At 43.9% G+C, this 21,680-nt stretch overlaps 1 protein-coding gene across 5 annotated transcripts in view; it reads left to right on the top strand.

The window, feature by feature from the left end:
* Positions 1-20,441, top strand: part of LOC144676053 (uncharacterized) — a 59,829-nt gene extending 39,388 nt beyond the window's left edge. For 3 of the 5 annotated variants that reach the window (XM_078536573.1, XM_078536574.1, XM_078536572.1), the window contains exons 6-8: positions 1,808-1,923; positions 10,429-10,547; positions 19,168-20,441. In XM_078536573.1, coding sequence (XP_078392699.1) covers positions 1,808-1,923; positions 10,429-10,525 — 213 coding nt within the window. In that variant the 3' untranslated portion in view covers positions 10,526-10,547; positions 19,168-20,441. The remainder of the gene's footprint in view (positions 1-1,807; positions 1,924-10,428; positions 10,548-19,167) is intronic. The other 2 variants (XM_078536576.1, XM_078536575.1) reach the window with 1 other exon arrangement.
* The last annotated feature ends 1,239 nt before the right edge of the window (positions 20,442-21,680 follow it).

Here is a 21,680-nt window from a genome sequence, read left to right as displayed (position 1 = left end):
AGATCATCGCCTATCCTGTTGGGAGTTCTGGAAGTATTTGGGAATTTCTTTCCTTCTTCCTTGTTGCTATCCTCCTGAAAAGCTTAGCTTTCCATTTTCAGTTCCAACAACAATTGCACTTCAAGGTGAAACAGCATTTTACTTGTACTTCTCAATGTAGTATACTGCATTCACTGCTCGCAATATATCAGCTCTACAAAGGGGAGATCAAATGCAGATTAAGTGACTGCTTAACCGAACATTTTAATTTCATTTCTGGTCGCCATCGTTTTAATTCTCCACATTGCTCTCATGCTGACCTCTCTGTCCTCAGCTTCCTGCTGCTATAAACTTACCATAGGTTCGAGGAACAGAATTCATCTTTCAAACAGGCATTTTACAGTCTTCTGAGCTCAACACTGAGTTCAACAATTTCGGACTGTAATCTCTGCCCCCTTCTGTTTCCTTTTTCTTTGCACATTTCTGTTTTGATCTTGTTTCTCTCTTTTTTTCCTTTTGGACAATAGTTGTTCACCGTTCTGCCATTGTTACGATCTCCAGAAACTAAAATAACCCAAATTTACTGAATGACCCCCAAATGAAAATTCCTCTTTTGTAGTTTTTACTTTACATGAATTGGAACTAATGCAAATTAAACATGAATTAACAAGCAAATGACACTTTAAATATAAAATTTCACTTTAAGTAGTTGATATAACAAAGATACACAAGCATTTCCCTTCAGCATGTATATCATTACATTGCTATACAGTTCCACGATATACTGTTCTTTATTCATGCAGGTTAGGTCAGGAATCCTATACGACAACAGCTTTTCCCTCCGAGTTTCACGGGTGTGATCATCATTGGCAAGGAACACTTGTAAACCCCCTCTTCTTACTATCATAACAGTCCTGATGTTGTAGCTTTCCAGAGTCCCTTTTCAACCAACCACATCCCAATTCAGTTTTGTCACTTCTGGGGGAATAAACCCCAGTTCTTTAGCATCTCCAAGTTATTCACATAGCTTTCCAGGTTTTAAACCTTTGTGGCCAGCTCACACACTACCTCCAAGAGCTCCTGTCTGCTTTCTTGCCAAACAGAAAAACTGACACTTGCTGAAAGTGATTTACTTCTTCTCACAAGAACTCCCGTGTTCCTCTGTCTGGCTTCTCTTTGTGTCCATGTATGGGCCTTCTCCCTCTAGCTCCTCTGCTTTTAGCTCTCCTTTGTGTTTGGCCACGAGGCATCCGCATATTAACTTCCTTCCTGTTGCTACTGCTTCCAGGTCAAGGGTGACCATGTCACATGGACCAGTACATCTTATTATCCAAGAAAATTACAATTGATCCCTTTACAATTGACGCAAGCTCTTTAAAGTCCTTATCAAACATTCTTTAAAAACAATTACAGATTCCACAGGCATTTTAAAGGAATTACAAATTTTCCTAACTGTACAGCTTCCAGGTCAAAGATCATCACGCTATTCACACCCTTCTCTAGACACATCTCTTAATTCATTATTTGTCCCATTACTATTTCCTTTGACCCTTCACAATCAAATCTTGTCATTTAAACACTCCTGTCTTCCACCCAATCAGAGACTTTCCCTTCTATTTGTTTCCCAACACCCCCCACCCCACCTTTCACTTAAAATGTATTACATTTATAATTATTTCCAATTCTGTTGAAAGGTCATTGACCTGCTCGTTAACTCTGTTTCACTGTCCACAGATGCTGCTAGAACCCCTGAGTATTTCCAGCATTTTCTGTTTTTATTTTGATATCACTTGGAACATTTCCTGAACTTTCCTGATATGCATTTCAGGCAGAAGGCCAGCCCAGTGGGAAAGTCAAGGTCCTGCTTAGGAATTCCAGATTAAAAAATCGTCTAGTGCGAGAATCATCCAGCATGTTAAAGAGATCCTGCCCACAGCTTTATAGGTAAAGGATATTACTATGCTTTGTGTCTTGTGCTGTATTTCCACACAAACTCCTTTTACAGGGTTGCACTTGTCAGGATAGAACATGCAGCAAATGTGTTTGGACTAGTAATCCAGAGGCCCAGGTTAATGCTCAGAGAACACAGGTTCAAATCCCGCCGCAGCAGCTGGTAGAATTTAAATTCAGTTAAAATCTGGAATATAAAGCTAGTCTCAGTAATGGTGACCATGAAACTATTAGCAATTGTCATAAAAACCCATGTTTCACTAAAGCCCTTTAGGGAAGGAAATCAGCCACCCTTACCCAGTCTGGTCTACATGTGACTCCAGACCCACAGCTATAGTTGACTTTTAACTGCCCTCTAAAATGGCCTAACAAGCCACTCAGTTGTATCGAACCATTACAGAAAAGTCAATAAGGAATGAAACCGGACGGACCACCCAGCATCAACCTAGGCACCAAAAATGACAATGGCAAACCCAGCCCTGTCGACCCTGCAAAGTCCTCCTTACTAACATCTGGGGTTTTGTGCCAATATTGGGAGAGTTGTCACACAGACTAGTCAAGCAACAGCCTGACATAGTCACACTCACGGAATCATACCTTACAGATAATGTCCCAACATCACCATCACCATCCCTGGGTATACAGACGGGAAGGAGACTTCAATGTTGACTCTGGAACCCAGGTCAAACATGGGCAAGGAAACTCCCTGCTGATTACCACCTACTGTCCCCCTCAACTGATTAATCCATGTCCCTCCATTTTGAACACCACTTGGAGGAAGCACTGAGGGTGGCAAGGGTGCAGAATGTACTCAGGGTGGGGGACTTCAATGTCAGTCGCAATGCGTGGCTCAGTAGCACCACTACTGACCGAGTCCTAAAGGACATAGCTGCTAGACTGGGTCTGCAGCAGGTAGTGAGGGAGGCAACAAGAGGGAAAAACATACTTGACCTCATCCTCACCAACCTGCCTGCCGCAGATGTATCTGTCCATGACAGTATCGGTAGGAGTGACCACCGCACAGTCCTTGTGGAGATGAAGTCCTGCCCTCACATTGAGGATGCCCCCCATTGTGTTGTGTGGCACTACCACCGTGCTAAATGGGATAGATTTTTAACAGATTTAGCAGCTCAAAGCCGGGTATCCATGAGGTGCTCTGGGGCAGTAGCAGAATTATATTCAACAACAATTTGTAACCTCATATCCCCCACCCTACCATTACCATCAAGCTAAGAGATCAACCCTGGTTCAATGAAGAGTGCAGGAGGACATGCCAGGAGCAGCACCAGGCATACCTAAAAATGAGGGATCAACCTGGTGAAGCTATAACACAGGACTGCTTGCATGCCAAACAGCATAAGCAGCAAGTGATAGACAGAGCTAAGCGCTCCCACAACCAACAGATCAGATCTAAGCTCTGCAGTCCTGCCACATCCAGTCGTGAATGGTGGTGGACAATTAAACACTCACTGGAGGAAGCTCCACAAATATCCCCACCCTCAATGAAGTGGGAGCCTAGCACATCAGTGTAAAAGATAAGGCTGAAGCATTTGCTACAATCTTCAGCCAGAAGTGCCGATTGGATGATCCATCTCAGCCTCCTCCGGTGGTCCCCAGCATCACAGATGCCAGTCTTCAGCCAATTCAATTCAGTGCACGTGATAGCAAGAAACAGCCAAAGGCACTGGATACTGCAAAGGCTATGGGCCCTGACAATATTCTGGCAATAGTGCTGAAGGCTTGTGCTCCAGAACTTGCCGTGCCTCTAGCCAAGGTGTTCAGTACAGCTAAAACACTGGCATCTACCCAGCAATATTGACAATTGCCCAGATATGTCCTATACACAAAAAGCAGGACAAATCCAACACAGCCAATTACCAGCCTATCTGTTTACTCTCGATCATCAGCAAAGTGATGGATGGAGCCATTGACAATACTATCAAGGAGCACTCAGTCAGCAATAACCTGCTCAATGATGCTCAGTTTGAGTTCCGCCTGGGCCATTCAGCTCCTGACCTCATTACAGCCTTGATCCAAACATGGACAAAAGAGCTGAGCTCCTGAGGTGAGGTGAGTGTAATTACCCTCGATGTCAAGACAGCATTTGACTGATTTTGGCATCAAGGAGCCTTAGAAAAACTGGAGTCAATGGGAATCGGGGGGAACACTTCCCTCCATCATAACGTCAAAAGTGGGGATGTTGGCTGATGATTGCACAATGTTCACCATTTGCAACTCCTCAAATACTAAAGCTGTCCGTGTCCATGTGCACCAAGACCTGGACAACATTCAGGCTTCGACTGATAAGTGGCAAGTAACACTTATGCCACACAAGTGCTAGGCAATGACTATCTCCAATAAGAGAGAATTCAACCAGCTCCATTTGACATTCAATGGCATTAACATCACTGAATCCCATACTATCAACATCAAAGAATCTTTACTGTGTAGAAGGAGGCTATTCAGCTCATCGAGATTGCACTGGCTCGCTGAATTAGCATTCTACCTCATCCCACTCCCCTGCCTTTTTCCCTTAACCTTGCACATTCTTCCTTTTCAGGTAGCAATCCAATACCCTTTTGAATACTTCAATCGAACCTGTCTCTCAGAATCACAGTGCAGAAGAGGCCCTTTGGCCCATCGAGTCTGCACCGACACGTGAGAAACACCTGACCTACCTACCTAATCCCATTTACCAGCACTTGGCCCATAGCCTTGAATGTTATGATGTGCCAAGTGCTCATTCAGGTACTTTTTAAAGGAAGTGAGGCAACCCACCACCACCACCACTCTCCCAGGCAGCACATTCCAGACTGTCACCACCCTCCGTGTAAAAGGTTTTTCCTCACATACCCCCTAAATATCCTGCCCCTCACCTTGAACTTGTGTCCCCTTGTGACTGACCCTTCAACTAAGGGGAACAGCTGCTCCTTATCCACCCTGTCCATGCCCCTCATAATCTTGTACACCTCAATCAGGTCGCCCCTCAGTCTTCTCTGCTCCAACAAAAACAACCCAAGTCTATCCAACCTCTCTTCATAAATTAAATGTTTCATCCCAGGCCACACCCTGGTGAATCTCCTCTACACCCCCTCCAGTCAATCACATCCTTCCTATAATGTGGCGACCAGAACTGCACACAGTACTCCAGCTGTGGCCTCACCAAGGTTCTATACAACTCCAACATGACCTCCTTACTTTTGTAATCTATGCCTTGATTGATAAAGGCAAGTGTCCCATATGCCTTTTTCACCACCCCACTAACATGCCCCTCCGCCTTCAGAGATCTGCCTCCACCACCCTCAAGAAGTTTGTTCCAGACTCCAGCCACCCTCTGGATGAAAAAATTTTTCCTCACATCACATTTACTCTTTTTGCCAATTATTTTGAACCTGCACTCTAGTTCTTGATGCCCCCTTGAGTGGGAACAGTTTCTCACTATTTACTCTGCCCATACCCCTCAAGATCTTGAACACCTCTATCAAGTCTCCTCTCAGCCTTCTTTTCTCCAAGGAAAATGGTCCCAACATCTCCAGTCTATCCTCATAGCTACGGTTCTTCATCCCTAGAATCATTCTTGTGAATCTCCTCTGTACTCTCTCCAATGCTTTCACATCCTTCCTCAAGTATGGTACACAGAACTGGACACAGTACTCCAGATGAGGCCTAACTAATGTCTTATATAAGTTCAACATGATCTCCTTACTCTTGTACTCAATGCCCCTATTAATAAGGCCTAAGATACAGTACGCTTTATTAACTGCTCTCAACATGCCCTGCCAACTTCAATGACTTACACTGAGGAATTCTGTTCCTGCACCTCCTTCAGAGTTTCTCCCTTTATTTTACACTGTCTCACCATATTCTTCCTGCCAAAATGAATCACCTCTCACTTCTCTACACTGAAATTCATCTGTCACTTGTCTGCCCAATCCACCAACATGTCTGTCCTTTTGAAGTTCAAGACTATCCCTATCACAGTTGACAGCGTTTCCAATCTTTGTATCATCTGCAAATTTTGAAATCATTCCCCGAACACCACAGTCTAGGTCATTAATATATATCAGGAAGAGAAAAACTCAAGGTAATCGGGAAGAATCAGCATGGTTCTGTGAAAGGGAAATCATGTTTAACCAAATTATTGGAGTTTTTTGAAGGAGTAACATGTGCAGTGGATAGAGGGGACCCTGTAGATGTGCTGTACTTGGATTTTAAGGCATTTGATAAGGTGCCACATCAAAGGTTATTGCAGAAAATAAAAGCTCATGGTGTAGGGGGTAATATATTAGCATGGATAGAGGATTGGCTGGCTGGCAGAAAGCAGAGTATGCATAAATGGGTCTTTTTCTGATTGGCAGGATATAACAAGTAGTGTCCTGCAGGAGCCTGTGCTGGGGCCTCAACTTTTTACAATTTACATCAACGACTTAGATAAGGGGAGTGATGGCATGGGAGCTAAATTTGCAGATACACAAAGATAGGTAGGAAAGTATGCTGTGAAGAGGACATGGGGAGGTTGCATATAAATAGGTTGAATGAGCGGGTAGAAATCTGGCAGACGGAGTATAATGTGGGAAAATGTGAAGCTGTTCACTTTGGCGGGAGGAATAAAAAAGCAGAGTATTACTTAAACAGAATGATTGCAGAATTCCGAGGTGCAGAGGGATCTAGGTGTTCTAGCGCATGCGTCACAAAAAGTTAATATGCAGGTACAGGAAGTAAGGCTAATGGAATGCTACCCTTCATTAGGCAAGGAATTGAACTTAAAAGTAGGGATGTTATGCTTCAGTTATACAGGGCATTGGTGAGACCACAGTTTTGGTCTCCTTATTTAAGGAAGGTGTAAATGCATTGGAGGTGGTTCAAAGGAGGCTTACTAGATTGATACCTGAAAGGAATGGGCTGTCGTATGAGGAAAGGTTGGACAGATTGGGCTTGTTTCCACTGGAATTTAGAAGAATGAGGGTGATTTGATTGAAGTATTCAAGATCTTGAATGATATTGACAAGGTGAATGTAGAAAGGATGTTTCCTCTTGTGGGTGAGTCCAGAACTAGGGGGGACTGTTTTAAAATTAGGGGTCACCCTTTTAGGACAGAGATGAGGAGAGTTTTCTGACCACTTTCTCTGGACAGCACAGCAGGGAGAGAAATCTCTTGGCTCTACATTCTGGTGCCCAGTGCCAGACACCATATGCCAGTGACATCCAGTGTTCGTTACACCAAAGGTTCTGGAGTCAGTGGAAGCTCAGCCACATCCTGTTATCTTGTCAAGTTTCTTCAGTTAATACTGAATACTCCAGGAAATCCACCAGCTCAATCCCAGACTTCAGGGGTAAAGAACAATCAGAGATAAGGCTCCACTAACTAGCCCCTACATGCTGACAGCCTGAGCTAAACATTGCATACTTGGGCCATGCAGATTGAATTGAAGGAAATTAATATTATTGAAAACCATAGCGCTGGGTAAATTAATGGGACTGAAAGCTGATAAATCCCCAGGGCCTGATAATCTACATCCCAGGGTACTAAAGGAGGTGGCCATGAAAATAGTGGATGCATTGGTTGTCATCTTCCAAAATTCTGTAGATTCTGGAACAGTCCCAGCAGATTGGAGGGTGGCAAATGTAACACCACTATATAAAAAAAGAGAGAGGGAGAAAACAGCGAATTAGAGACCAGTTAGCCTAACATCACTAATAGGGAAAATGCTAAAGTTTATTATAAAGGATGTGATAACAAGACACTTAGAAAATATCAGTGGGATTAGACAAAGTCAACATGGATTTATGAAAGGGAAATCATGTTTGACGAACCTACTGGAGATTTTTGAGGACATAATTAGCAGAATAGATCAGGGAGAACCAGTAGATGTGGTGTATTTGGATTTTCAGAAAGCTTTTGATAAAGTCCCACGTGTTTAAGAAGGGTAGCAGGGATAATCCAGGAAATTACAGACCAGTGAGCCTTACGTCAGCGGTAGGGAAATTATTGGAGAAGATTTTTTGTGACAGGATTTACTACCATTTGGAAGCAAATGGACGTATTAGTGAGAGGCAGCATGGTTTTGTGAAGGGGAGGTCATGTCTCACTAACTTGATCGAGTTTTTCGAGGAAGTAACAAAGATGATCGACAATGGAAGGGCAGTGGATGATATCTACATGGATTTCAGTAAGGCTTTTGACAAGGTCCCTCATGGCAGACTGGTACAGAAGGTAAAGTCGCACGGGGTCAGAGGTGAGCTGGCAGGATGGATACAGAATTGGCTTGGTCATAGAAGACAGAGCGTAGCAGTGGAAGGTGCTTTTCTGAACGGAGAGCTGTGACTAGTGGTGTTCCGCAGGGATCAGTGCTGGGATCTTTGCTGTTTGTAGTATACGTAAATGATTTGGAGGAAAATGTAACTGGGCTAATTAGTAAGTTTGCAGACGACACTAAGGTTGGAGGATGCAGATAGTGAAGAGGATTGTCAAAGGATACAACGGGATAAAGATCGGTTGGAGACTTGGGCGGAGAAATGGCAGATGGAGTTTAATCCGGACAAATGCGAGGTAATGCATTTTGGAAGGTCTAATACAGGTAGGAATTATACAGCAAATGGCAGAACCCTTAAGTGCATTGATGGGCAGAGGGATCTGGGTGTACAGGTCCACAGGTCACTGAAAGTGGCAACGCAGGGGGATAAGGTAGTCAGGAAGGCATATGGCATTCTTGCCTTCATTGGCAGGGGTATTGAGTATAAAATCTGGGAAGTCATGCTGCAGCTGTATAAAACCTTGGTTAGGCCACACTTGGAATATTGCGTGCAATTCTGGTCGCCACATTACCAGAAGGATATGGAGGTGTTGGAGAGGGTGCAGAGGAGGTTTACCAGGATGCTGCCTGGTCTGGCGGTTATTAGCTATGAGGAGAGGTTGGAGAAACTCGGATTGTTCTCAGTAGAGCGACGGAGATTGAGGGGCGACTTGATAGAAGTTTACAAAATTATGAGTGGCATGGACAGAGTAGATAGTCAGAAGCTTTTTCACAGGGTGGAAGAGTCAATTAATAGGGGACATAGCTTTAAGGTGAGAGGAGAAAACTATAGAGGAGATGTGCGGGGCAAGTTTTTTATGCAGAGGGTAGTGAGTGTCTGGAATTCGTTGCCAGAGGAGGTGGTGGAAGCAGGTACGATAGTGGTGTTTAAGAGGCAGCTTGACAAGTGCATGAATAGGATGGGAATAGAGGGATACGGACCCCGGAAGTGCAAAATGTTTTAGTTGACGGGCAATATGATCGGCGCAGGCTTGGAGGGCCGAAGGGCCTGTTCCTGTGCCGTACTTTTCTTTGTTCTTTGTTCTAACAGGTTAGTGTGTAAAATTAAAGCACATGGGATTGGGGTAATATATTGGCATGGATTGAGAATTGGTTAGCAGACAGGAAACAGTAGGAATAAATGAGCCTTTTTTGGAGTGGCAGGTCGTGACTGATGGTGTACCACAGGGATCGGTGTTTGGGCTCCAGCTATTCACTATGAAAGAATGATTTGGATGGGGAATCAAATGTAATATTTCCAAATTTGCTGATGACACAAAACTTGGTGGGAATGAGTGGTGAGGAGGGTGTTAAGAGACTTCAAGACAATTTAGACAGGTTGAGTGAATGGGCAAATACATGGCAGATGCAGTATAATGTGGAGAAGTGTGAAGTTATCCACTTTGGTAGGAAAAACAGAATGGCAGAGTATTATTTAAATGGTGATAGATTGGGAAATGTTGATGTACAAAGGGACCTGGGTGTCCTTGTGAACCAATCACTGAAAGCAAGCATGTAGGTACAGCAAGCAGTTCAGAAGGCAAATGGTGTGTTGGCCTTCATTACAAGAGGACTTGAGTACAGGAGCAAGGATGTCTTACTGCAGCTGTACAGGGCCTTGGTGAGACCACACCTGGAGTAATGTGTGCAGTTTTGGTCTCCTTACCTAATAAAGGATATACTTGTCATAGAGGGAGTGCAGGATAGCTGTGTGAGCAGAGAATGGGCTGACTAGACCTGTATTCACAGGAGTTTAGAAGAATGAGAGGGGATCTCATTGAAACATATAAAATTCTACAGGTCTGGACAGACTGGATGCAGGGTTGATGTTTCCTCTGGCTGGGGGTCTAGAACAAGGGGTCACGGTCTCAGGATACGGGGTAGGCCATTTAGGACTGAGATAAGGAGAAACCTCTTCACTCAGAGGGTGGTGAACCTGTGGAATTCTCTACCACAGGAGGCTGTGGAGGCCAAGTCATTGAATATGTTTAAGAAGGAAATAAATAGATTTCTGGACCCCAAAGGCGTCAAGGGGTATTGGGAGAAAGTGGGAGTACGGCATTGAGTTAGAGGATCAGCCATGATCATATTGAATGGTGGAGCAGGCTCAAAGGGCTGAATGACCTACTCCTGCTTCTATTTTCTATGTTTCTATCGATTGGAACCACAGAGGAGTCATTTTTAAATAATCTGTTTCCACCTTTAGACCAGAAGATGGAAGAGGCAATATTCTGAAGAAGGAGACAAACTCTGCCAGTGCATGGGGGCTCAACAGGAAAAGTGACTGGAACCATTCTCCCTGACTCATCAAGGAAACACAGTAAGGTAAGCCTCATCTCTCAGCTGCCATCAATGTCATAGCATCATTTTCAACACAGGAAGAGGCCCATCAACTGCATGCCGACTCCCTGCGGAACGATCCAGTCAATCCCACACTCCCGCTCGATCATCCTTTCTGCTTCCACCACCCTCGTAGGCAGCAAATTCCAGGTCATTACCACTCGCTGCATAAAACAGTTCTTCCTCACTTCCCCCTGCATTCATGCCCAAAGCCTTGAATCTGTGTCTACTAGTCCTTGTGCATCAGCTAATGGGATCTGTTTATCATTGCCCACCTTCCCTCATTTGTTCATTCTTCCCAGAAGATTAACTGCCATGGATCTCCATCTCTGTCTGTTCTATGTTGCCCTTACACATTCCTTGTAGGTCCATTTACACTTTACATTCTAAACTTCCCCCATGTTTACATCAAAGCCTTCACACCAGCTGCCTTTAATCCAATTAAGTCTCACACAAATATACAGACACAGATTCCACTATTTTACAATAAATTCCAATTAGATCTTTCTGACACCCCTTGAAATTCAATGGCGTTACCATCACTAAATCCCCCACTATCAGCATCCTGGGGGTTACCGTTGACTGGAAACTGAACTGGATGAGCCATATAAATACTGTGGCTACAAAAGCAGGTCAGAGGCTACTAATCCTGCGGTGAGTAACTCATCTCCTGACTCCCCAAAGCCTGTCCACCATCTACACGGCACAAGTCAGGAGTGTGATGGAATACTCCCCACTTGCCTGGGTGAGTGCGCTTCCCACAACACTCAAGAAGCTGGACACCGTCCAGGACAAAGCAGCCCACTTGATTGGCACCACATCCACAAACATTCACTCCCTCCACCACTGACGTACAGTGGCAGCAGTGTGTACCATCTACAAGATGCACTGCAGGAGCTTACCAAGACTTCTTAGACAGCACCTTCCAAACTCACGACCACTAGCGTCTAGAAGGACAAGGCAGCAGATGCATAACAGTTCCCCGTCCAAGCCACGCACTATCCTGATTTGGAAATATATCGCCATTCCTTCACTGTTGCTGGGTCAAAATCCTGGAGCTCCCCTTCTAACAGCTCTGTGGGTGTACCTACACCACATGGACTGCAGCGGTTCAAGAAGACAGCTCACCACCACCTTCTCAAGGGCAACTAGGATGGGCAGTGCAAAACAAAAAATAAAAAATACCTGGAAAAACTCAGCAGGTCTGGCAGCATCGGCGGAGAAGAGTACAGTTGACGTTTCAAGTCCTCATGACCCTTCAACAGAACTAAGTAAAAATAGGAGAGGGGTGAATTATAAGCTGGTTTAAGGTTGGGGGTGGGAGAGAGAAGGGTGAGGGGGTGGTTGTTAGGACAAGCAAGCAGTGATAGGAGGAGATAACCAAAAGATGTCACAGACAAAAGAACAAAGGTGTTGAAGGTGGTGATATTATCTAAAAGAAAGTGCTAATTAAGAATGGATAGCAGGACAAGCAAGGTACAGATGCTCTAGTGGGGGTGGGGTGAAATAAGACTAAGGGTATAAAAGGTATAGATAAATGATCAGTGGAATACATTAAAAATAATAGAAATAGGTGGGAAAAGAAAAATCTATATAAATTATTGGACAAAACAAAAACGAAGGGGAAGAAATGGAAAGGGGGTGGGGATGGAGGAGGGAGTTTAAGATCTAAAATTGTTGAACTCGATATTCAGTCCAGAAGGCTGTAAAGTGCCTAGTCGGAAGATGAGGTGCTGTTCCTCCAGTTTGCGTTGAGCTTCACTGGAACAATGCAGCAAGCCAAGAACAGACATGTGGGCAAGAGAGCAGGGTGGAGTGTTAAAATGGCAAGCGACAGGGAGGTCTGGGTGATGCTTGCGGACAGACCAAAGGTGTTCTGCAAAGCGGTCACCCAGTTTGCGTTTGGTCTCTCCAATGTAGCGGAAACCGCATTGGGAGCAACGAATGCAGTAGACTAAGTTGAAGGAAATGCAAGTGAAATGCTGCTTCACTTGAAAGGATTGTTTGGGCCCTTGGACAGTGAGGAGAGAGGAAGTGAAGGGGCAGGTGTTGCATATCTTGCGTTCGCATGGGGAGGTGCCGTAGGAGGGGGTTGAGGAGTAGGGGGTGATGGAGGAGTGGACCAGGGTGTCATGGAGGGAACGATCCCTACGGAATGCCGCCGGGGGGTGAAGGGAAGATGTGTTTGGTGGTGGCATCATGCTGGAGTTGGCGGAAATGGCGGAGGATGATCCTTTGAATGCGGAGGCTGGTGGGGTGATAAGTGAGGACAAGGGGGACCCTATCATGTTTCTGGGAGGGAGGATAAGGCGTGAGGGCGGATGCACGGGAGATGGGCTGGACACGGTTGAGGGCCCTGTCAACTACCGTGGGTGGAAAACCTCGGTAATACATGGGCAATACATCCTGGCCAAGCCAGCGAAGCCCACACCCCATGAATGAATGATGAAAGTGCTTATTGATTTTCTCCCAGATTATTGTTTCCAAAACCTTAATGACTGATGTTAGGCTAACTGGCCTGTAATGGCTGGGACTCTCCTTACACACTTTTTTGAACAACAGTGTCATATTTGCCACTCTCCAATCCTCTGGCACTCTCCCTGTGTCTAGGGAAGATTGGGTGATTATAGCAAGCTGGTTCCATTATCTCCACCCACACTTCCATCATCAATCTTGCATGCATGCCATTGGCACCAGGTGACTTATTAACCCTAAGCATATCCAGCCTTTCCAGTACCACCTTCCTCTCAATTTTCACCCTATCCATTGCTTCTACTATTTCGCTTCTACTGATAATCTATCAGCATCCTCCTCCTGTGTAAACACTGGTACAAAGTACTCATTCAGTATTCTAGACCTGCCCTGATCCTCTGAGCATATATCATCCTCTTTGTCCCTAATAGGACCCATCCCACCTCACTACCCGCTTACTATTTACATGACAGTAGAAGACGTTAGGTTCCCTGTTATGTTAATGGTTATTCTAGCCTCATCTTGCCAGTCTTATTTTCCTCTGCACTCACCTCTCACCCATTGTATTTCAACTGGTTCTCACTTGAGGAATTCACCCAACATGTGAATAACACCCTCCAAATTTGTTTCATCCTACTGCATAACTTGCCCGTCATCCAAGGAAGCCTGTTTTATGTTCCCGTAACTTACACTCTAACCTGTACCTGAAGCATCTCGTCCTTAACAGTCACCCATCGTTCAGTTAAAATTATTCCTGTCAGACTCCAGTTCTATTTTCCCCTGGTTCGCTCCCTCCCTCTCACCCCGCCCCCTCTCGGACTCGCCCTCGCCCCCGCCCCGCCCCCTCTCGGACTCGTCCTCGCCCCCTCTCGGACTCTGTTTTATCCTCTTGCCACTCTCGATTGTATCGATTATTTTGGGGACAAGATGGACCAAACTGCCCAAACCCTCACCTCCCTACCTTCTCTTTCCAAAAAGTCATTGATTTGGCAATTGACACATTTACACTGATCCCATCAATGCCCACCCTCATCATCTACTTCGTAGCCTGATTCATCTTTGTGCAAGGTCCCCTTCACACCCCTTCCCATTTCTACCTGTAGCTCCGGGTCTTCAAACCTTTGACTCCATTAAACTGTTAGCCTCATTAGCATTGTTGATTCCCTTCATAATCTTGGAAACGGTCAAGTAGCTCAACAGAGAAATGAGATGGTCTTTGATCTAATCTATGGAGTGATTTAAATGAAACAGTCAAAGGTGCTAGGCAGGGTGAGGAGATTGCTGTAGGCCTCTGGAGAGCACCATCCTGTTTGACTTCCATAGTATTTCCCAGAGCTACACTGAAGTGAAGTCCGAGTGACTTCCCCCTGACATCAGCGCAGAATTTGAGTGAGTGTGGTGTCTCCCACAACCATCTTCCTTTGTGCTCGGTACGACTCCAACCAGTGGAGAGTTTTCCCCAATTCCTATTGACTCTATTTTATTGAGGTCCCCGCTTTAATAAAATCTTGAGATAAGCTGAGATCTTCAAATAAACACTTAGGATGGCAGAAAACAATTCAATTTGTAAACTTAATTACATTACTGTCAAATTTGTCATTGTAGTAATTGAAGCTATAGCCTCTTCTGCTGTCTATCTGGGGTCATGAAGGCTCCGACCAATGAGCACTAAGCATGGGCAATCTGGGGAGGCGGAGCTTCCTGGCAAGAGTCCTGATTGAGCATATAGCATTTGAAAAGCTCTTTGTAATATAAGTTTCTGTTTCTTGTTGAAACCTGTCCACTCCATCAAGTCATTACATTTGGTGACGAGGGTAAAATAGCTCCAACACTGCACTTCACCCTGTTACCGTTAGTATGTTGAATCAGAAGAAAAAGAAAAGACTATTCACCAGTCAGGCCACTCTTCAGCAGAATCAGTCCTTACAATGTGACTATGGAAGACTGGAGCCAGGATGTAGAGCACCATTGTTTTTTATTTCGTAGTGAACGAAATTACCGCAGAGGAGAAGCAGAAAGCAATCCTTTTGAGTGTATGTGGGAGTAAGACAAACCGTCTCATCCACAGGCTGACGGCCCCGAGTGTGCCCAATTCTAAGTCCCACAATGAATTAGTGGACCTCATGAAAATGCTTTTCCAGCCGAAGCCTCTGTAATAATGCAGCGTTTTAAATTTAATTCCAGAGTTAGGGCCCTGGGATAGTCCATCACAACCTATGTAGTGAACCCAAAGCAGTTGACAGGACACTGTGACTTCAGGGACAGATTAAATGATTTGCTGTGGGACTGATTAGTTTGTGGCGTTCAGGACGCGCCATTTACTCGCTGAGGTCAACATCGACTTTAAGTGCACCCTAGAAATCTCCCTTGCCATGGAAAGTGCTGTGAGAGACTCACAGGCTTTACAGCACATATAACATGGCGCCATTCTTCATGTGGGGCGGGAACCTACCGCCGGGCGAGGTATGAAAATCAGAGACACAGCATCGAAGCGAGAGGCAATGTCCACTGTTAGAAACATGAAAAGGCTGAGTACAAACACTTCAGCAGCGGCTCCAAGGTTAATTTGTTATAGATGTCGGGGTGACCACAGAGTGAGTACCTGTAAATTCAAGGAGGCAGAATGCAGTTACTGCCATAAACAAGGTCACGTGGTGAGGCAATGCTGGGAAAAGCTGAAGCAGCCACAAAGCAGCAAATGAACATGATCGAATTAAAGAATACAGCTGAGACAAGCTGCCAACACCATTTATTCCCTGTATAACGTAACCACTGTGAAAACCAAACCTTTCACTATCACAATCCAAGTTAATGGGAAGCCACTAATAATGGAGGTGGATACGGGGCCTCAACTACAATGGTGGGAGAGCACACATTTAATTGTCTTAATGAAGGTAGACAGCCAATAAACCTGGAGCCAACAACCTCTAAATTAAAGGCGAACACTGGAGAATCTATTCAGGTAAAGGGCATCGCCACAGTGCTAGTGTATTATAGGCAACAGACAGCCCAGATGCCCGTGATAATAGTGACAGGAGAAAGACCCAGTCATTTAGGCCAAGACTGGTTACAGAAGATCAAGCTTGACCGGTCAGATATTTCACCTGAAAACAGGAGGAGTTCCTGACCTGCTAAGGAAATACGACAAGGTATTCGGGATGAATTAGGGAAGTTAAAAGGCCTGCAAGCCAAGATATATGTGGATCGTCATGCGACACCCTGTTTCTTTAAGGCCAGGCCTATGCCTTGTGTTGAAGGAGACGGTGGATGCAGAACTGTACTAGTTAGAACAGCTGGGCATCATCCAACCTGTACAAATTTTCAGAATGGGCAGCACCCATAGTTCCAGTGGTTGAGCCTGACCAAACCACACGCATTTGTGGGGACTATAAATTTACTGCAAAGAAGGCAGAAAAACTAGACAAGTACCACATTCCAAGGATAGATGACTTATATGCAATGCTGGCTGGAGGCAAACCCTATACAAAATTGGACATGAGCCATGCTTACCAACAATTAGAGCTGGATAGCACATCTGGAGGATGCGTGACTATTAACACACACAAGGGTCTTTATCAATATACTCGCCTACCCTTTGGAGTATTATCTGCATGTGCAATCTTCCAGAGAACAATGGAGAGTCTTGAGCAAGGATTTCCCCGACTGGTAGTTTACCTGGATGATGTTCTGATCACAGGGTCAACCGAGACCGAACACTTGGCCAACCTGGAGGAGGCGCTAAGAACTTTCATGGAAGCCGGCGTACGATTAAAGAAAGAGAAACATACATTTATCAGTGATATTCGGGGTGAAGAAATTCCACAAGTATCAGCATGGATGACATTTCACCATTGTGTCAGATCATAAACCATCAATGGGTTTATTCAGTGAGGATAAGGCCATTCCGCCAATAGCATCAGCAAGAATACAACATTGGGCTCTGATATTATCTGCATATCAGTATACTTTTATGTACTGTTCAGGCTTATACATTGCAAATGCGGACACACTCAGTCGTCTCCCATTATCAGATAGCATTGTAAATACTCCTTTTCCACAAGTAGTAGTGCTATTACTGAATTTCTTGGACACACCTGTGTGTGTGAAGCAAATTAGAAATTGGATGAACAGAGGTCCAATGTTGTCGAAAGTCAGGCGTTGTTTTGCAAAAATGGTCAAGTTTGCCTATATCTGAAGATTTCAGACCATTCCATGCCAGAAACAGAGTTAAGCTGTCAAGATGGAATTTTGTTGTGGGGATCGAGTTGTTGTCCCATCACAAGGTAGAAAACCACTCTTGACAGAGCTTCACAGTGCACATCCAGGCATATCGAAGATGAAAATGCTTGCATGAAGCTATATCAGGTGGCCAGACGTTGATAGTGACATTGAAAGCATGGTCAAGCACTGTCTCCATTGTCAGCAATTTCCTGTTTCCTGTTTCAGCTCCCTTGCATCTGTGGGAGTGGCCTGGTAGGCCTTGGGTTAGACTACATATTGATTATGTAGGTCCATTCTTAGGTACCATGTTTTTGTTGATTGATTGTAGATGCACATTCTAAATGGATGGATGTTTATGAAGTCAAATCACCAACATCGAACACAACTATCAAGAAGCTGCATCATTGTTTTAGCATACATGGTCTACCAGAAATCATTGTTTCTGAAAATGGTACAGCTTTGACCAGTACAGAGTTTCAGAGATTCATGAATCTGAATGGAATCAGACATATTAAAACAACCCCTTACCATCCCTTATCAAATGGTGTAGCCGAGAGAGCTGTATAAATTTAAGTCTGGTATGAAGGTACTCTAGAAACTTAACTTTTCCACTTTCTCTTCTCAGTTAACTTACAACGCCACATTCGCCTACAGGTTCAATACCAACTGAATTATTGATGAAATGCTGCCTACGTACATGGATAAGTCTGATGTTTCCAAATTTAGAGGGGAAGTTAGAGCGGAATCAGAATAATGAAAAATTGAACCACGATAGATACAGCAAAGCTCGCACAGTGTAGGCGACATGGTATTTGTGTGAAATTTCGGAAGTGGATCTCGTTGGGTTCCTGGAACCATTGTCTCAGAGACTGGTCCATTATCTTTCCAAGTACAAGTGGAAGACAGAATCGTCCATAAGCACGTTGATCATATTCATAATAAAGAGACATTGCAACAACCAACTATTCAGTCTGTGAGCCCAGAACTGCCACTTTCTAATGATGTGTCTCATGCTGCAGTACCTGACCATGTCAATCCTGTTGAGGAACCTCAAATGATAGAGCTCTGCTGTTGTAGCCGTATAAGGAGAACACATCAGAGACTTGATCTTTAATCACCTGAAGTTGTGTACACGTATATGTTGTTCGATATTTAAATGTTTCCCTGTAAATAAAAAATGTAAAAAAAACTAATGGGAGAGGAAATGTAGTAACTGAAGGTATAGCCTCTCCTGCTATCTAACAGAGGTCACATGATGTTCATGGAGGCTCCGACCAATGAGCCCCAAGCGTGGGCAATCCGGGGAATGGGACTTCCTGATGAGTCCTGACCGAGTATGTAGCATCTGAAAAGCTCTCTGTAATAAAGTTTTCCTGTTTCTTATTGAAACCTGTCTGCTCCATTGAGTCACTACAGTAATTTTTAATTATTTTGTTTAAACTCATATCTTAGACAATAGGAATCTCAATTAAGAAGAAAAACATGTCAAAAATGTTTAACTAAAAGCTTTGAGTGACTTGAATGGTTCATCAAGGAGACAAATGTTAACACAGGGTGGGATTCTGCTGTTATAATTGTTGATAAGTTTCAACATTAAATATTGACAGGAAAAGCACAAGTCTAAATGGTGACACAGGAATGCATGTCATATGCAAGATATTCAGTAAGCACAGCCAATCTGTTGTGTTATTTGTTTCTGTCTCCCTTGCTGGGCTTTATATGTGGAAGTGTTTAATCAAGGTCACAATGTGGAGCTGGCTGCTCAACTGCTCGTGTCTTGATCACTCCTCTTGAATATTGGGGTCAGATGGAATTGACTTGCCAAATCGCTATCAAACGACTCCAGTGAATTTGATATAAATGTAAGAAAAGCTGTTTCTGCTGATCTCATATTTTCTCCTTATTCTTTCAGATAATACTGGCCAAGGAACTGATAACACCCAACAATGCATGACTGGCTGATCCAATGGAGAGGCAGCCTCTGGGACACCACTATGAACTTGCCACAGTTGGTATTATCACATGGGTGCTTTTTTATATCATCCAGCAGTCTCTGGAACCTTATTTTCATTGCAGTCCAGCCCAGCTTGTTAGATGGCAGCTCAGCAATGCTGGGGATTGTGTTTGTTAGCTCTTTTCTGTAATTACACAAGATAACTCGACAGTCTATTCGATACTATCAACTAACTGATAAGGATCAGACTTCATGTTATTCCAACAGGAGCATCTAAATATTTGTTTTATCTCTTTTTTTTCCAATTCTTTTGTTTGACTCCCGTTTCCATCACAAATACTCATATCGACCTTGGAAAAATGTATGGAATTTCTGATAAGCTAGCGTTCCACTAACATTTGAACAGCAAACTTTTACAGATTGTTGACTTTACTAGAGCTTTAGCCCCTTCACCAGAGATTCAACTTTTCCACCAGATGACTTATTTAAACTATCAACACCGCCAAGCCCAACCTCCAACCCTGGAGGCAGTGGTGCTTGCTGAAGGACTGTTCCGCAAGTCTAACCCCCATCCAGCTCTGTCATCAGAAATGGCTGCTCGACAAGTTGAGGTTGTTTTGAATGAGGGAGTGTCATGGCTGACCTAAGCACACACAAGGTGCCTGATAACCCCCTCCTGAGCCTGGGAGCTCAGTCTGTTGCCTCAGCTGAGGCAGGTTCTCAGATTCCAAGTATGTGACGATTCTGAATATATCAACTCCTATTCCTGGAGTTTTTGCAGGGCTGTCTGTGGAGATCAGCAGAACCCCAAGGGAAATACTGTGAAGAGCCATAATCATTCCAGCCAACACTCAAATCTCCCACTGAAATTAAGACAAGAACACCACAGAAACGCAGACCTGACCAATAATATTTGACAAGGGGCAGCAAAAAATATATTCTGCCTAAACACAAATGTTTTAACTGATCTGTGAACTAAACAGGCCACCTTCTTAAGAAAATTTTAAGAAGCTGTTTTGCTTTTGAACAATGTGAATACTGCATAAAGCTTTAACACTCCATTATATTTCATATATAGATCAATTTATCAGATCAATCTAATTGTGAAGCTATAACTGTGTAATTATACATGCTGTAGGTAACATATTTCTATATATTATGACTCAACAAAATGTTATCAAATGGCTATGGGTACTAATAAAAGACAAATATGAACAAGTTAAACATTCAAACTATAATGTGAAGTTATTCAAGGATGAAGAGTTCCAGCTCCAGGGTGAATTGAATTTAGGACAGTACTGAACCACTCCTACTGATCCACTACATACAAACATACGAACAAGGAGCAGTAGGCCATTCAGCCCCTCAAGCCTGCTCCGCCATTTAATAAGATTGTGGCTGATCTAATAATAACCTGAGATCTGCATCCCACCTACCACCGATAACCTATCAACCCCTTGCTTACCAAAACCCATCCACCTCTGCCTTAAAAATATTCAAAGACTGCTTCCACCGCCTTTTGAGGAAGAGTTCCAAAGACTCATGACCCTCTGAAAAAATTTCACCTCATCTCCATTTTAAATGGGCGACCCCTTATTTTGAAACAGTGTCCCCTAGTTCTAGATTCTCCCACAAGAGGAAACAACCTCTTCACATCCACCCTTAAAAGACCCCTCAGGATCTTATATGTTTCAATTAAGTTGCCTCTTACTCTTCTAAACACCAGTGGATATAAGCCTAACCTGTCCAACCTTTCCTCATAAGACAACCCGCCCATTCCAGGTATTAGTCTGGTAAACCTTCTCTGAATTCCTTCTGACGTATTGACATCCTTCCTTAAATAAGGTGATCAATACTGTACAGTACCCAAGATGTGGTCTCACTATGTGGCCCTGTATAACTGAAGCATAACCTCCCCACTTTTGTATTCAATCTCCTTCACAATAAATGATAACATTCTATTAGCTTTCCTAATTACTTGCTGTACCTGCATACTGGCCTTTTGTGATTCATGCACTAGAACACCCAGATCCCTCTGCATTTCAGAGCTCTGCAATCTCTCACCATTTAGATAATATGCTTCTCGTTTAATCTTCCTGCCAAAATGGACATTTTCACGTTTTCCCACATTATTCTCCATTTGCCAGATCTTTGCCAACTCACTTAGCCTATCTACATCTATATCTGTTTGTAGCCTCACACCCGCTGACCCAGTCCTTAGTTTGCTGAAGCTCACATATGGTACTCTATCCCCTGTTAAACACTGCTCTCGTTCAGAGAGAGAGAGTCTGGGTGAAGGAAAATATGACAGAGAGAGCAGGAAACATTCAGCTCAGGGACAAACACTGGGCAAGGAAAAGCAAGAATTAAACTATAACAAGGAAATATTACACACACAATGCTGGAGGTTACAGTGGTAATGGGAGGGTTACAATGGGAGGTTTACAAATGGCGGTTTACAGTGGGGAGGG

This window comes from Cetorhinus maximus, unplaced genomic scaffold, assembly GCF_964194155.1.
Source record: "Cetorhinus maximus unplaced genomic scaffold, sCetMax3.hap1.1 HAP1_SCAFFOLD_1325, whole genome shotgun sequence".
NCBI lineage: Eukaryota > Metazoa > Chordata > Chondrichthyes > Lamniformes > Cetorhinidae > Cetorhinus > Cetorhinus maximus.
This window is presented reverse-complemented; position numbering and strand designations above follow the sequence as displayed.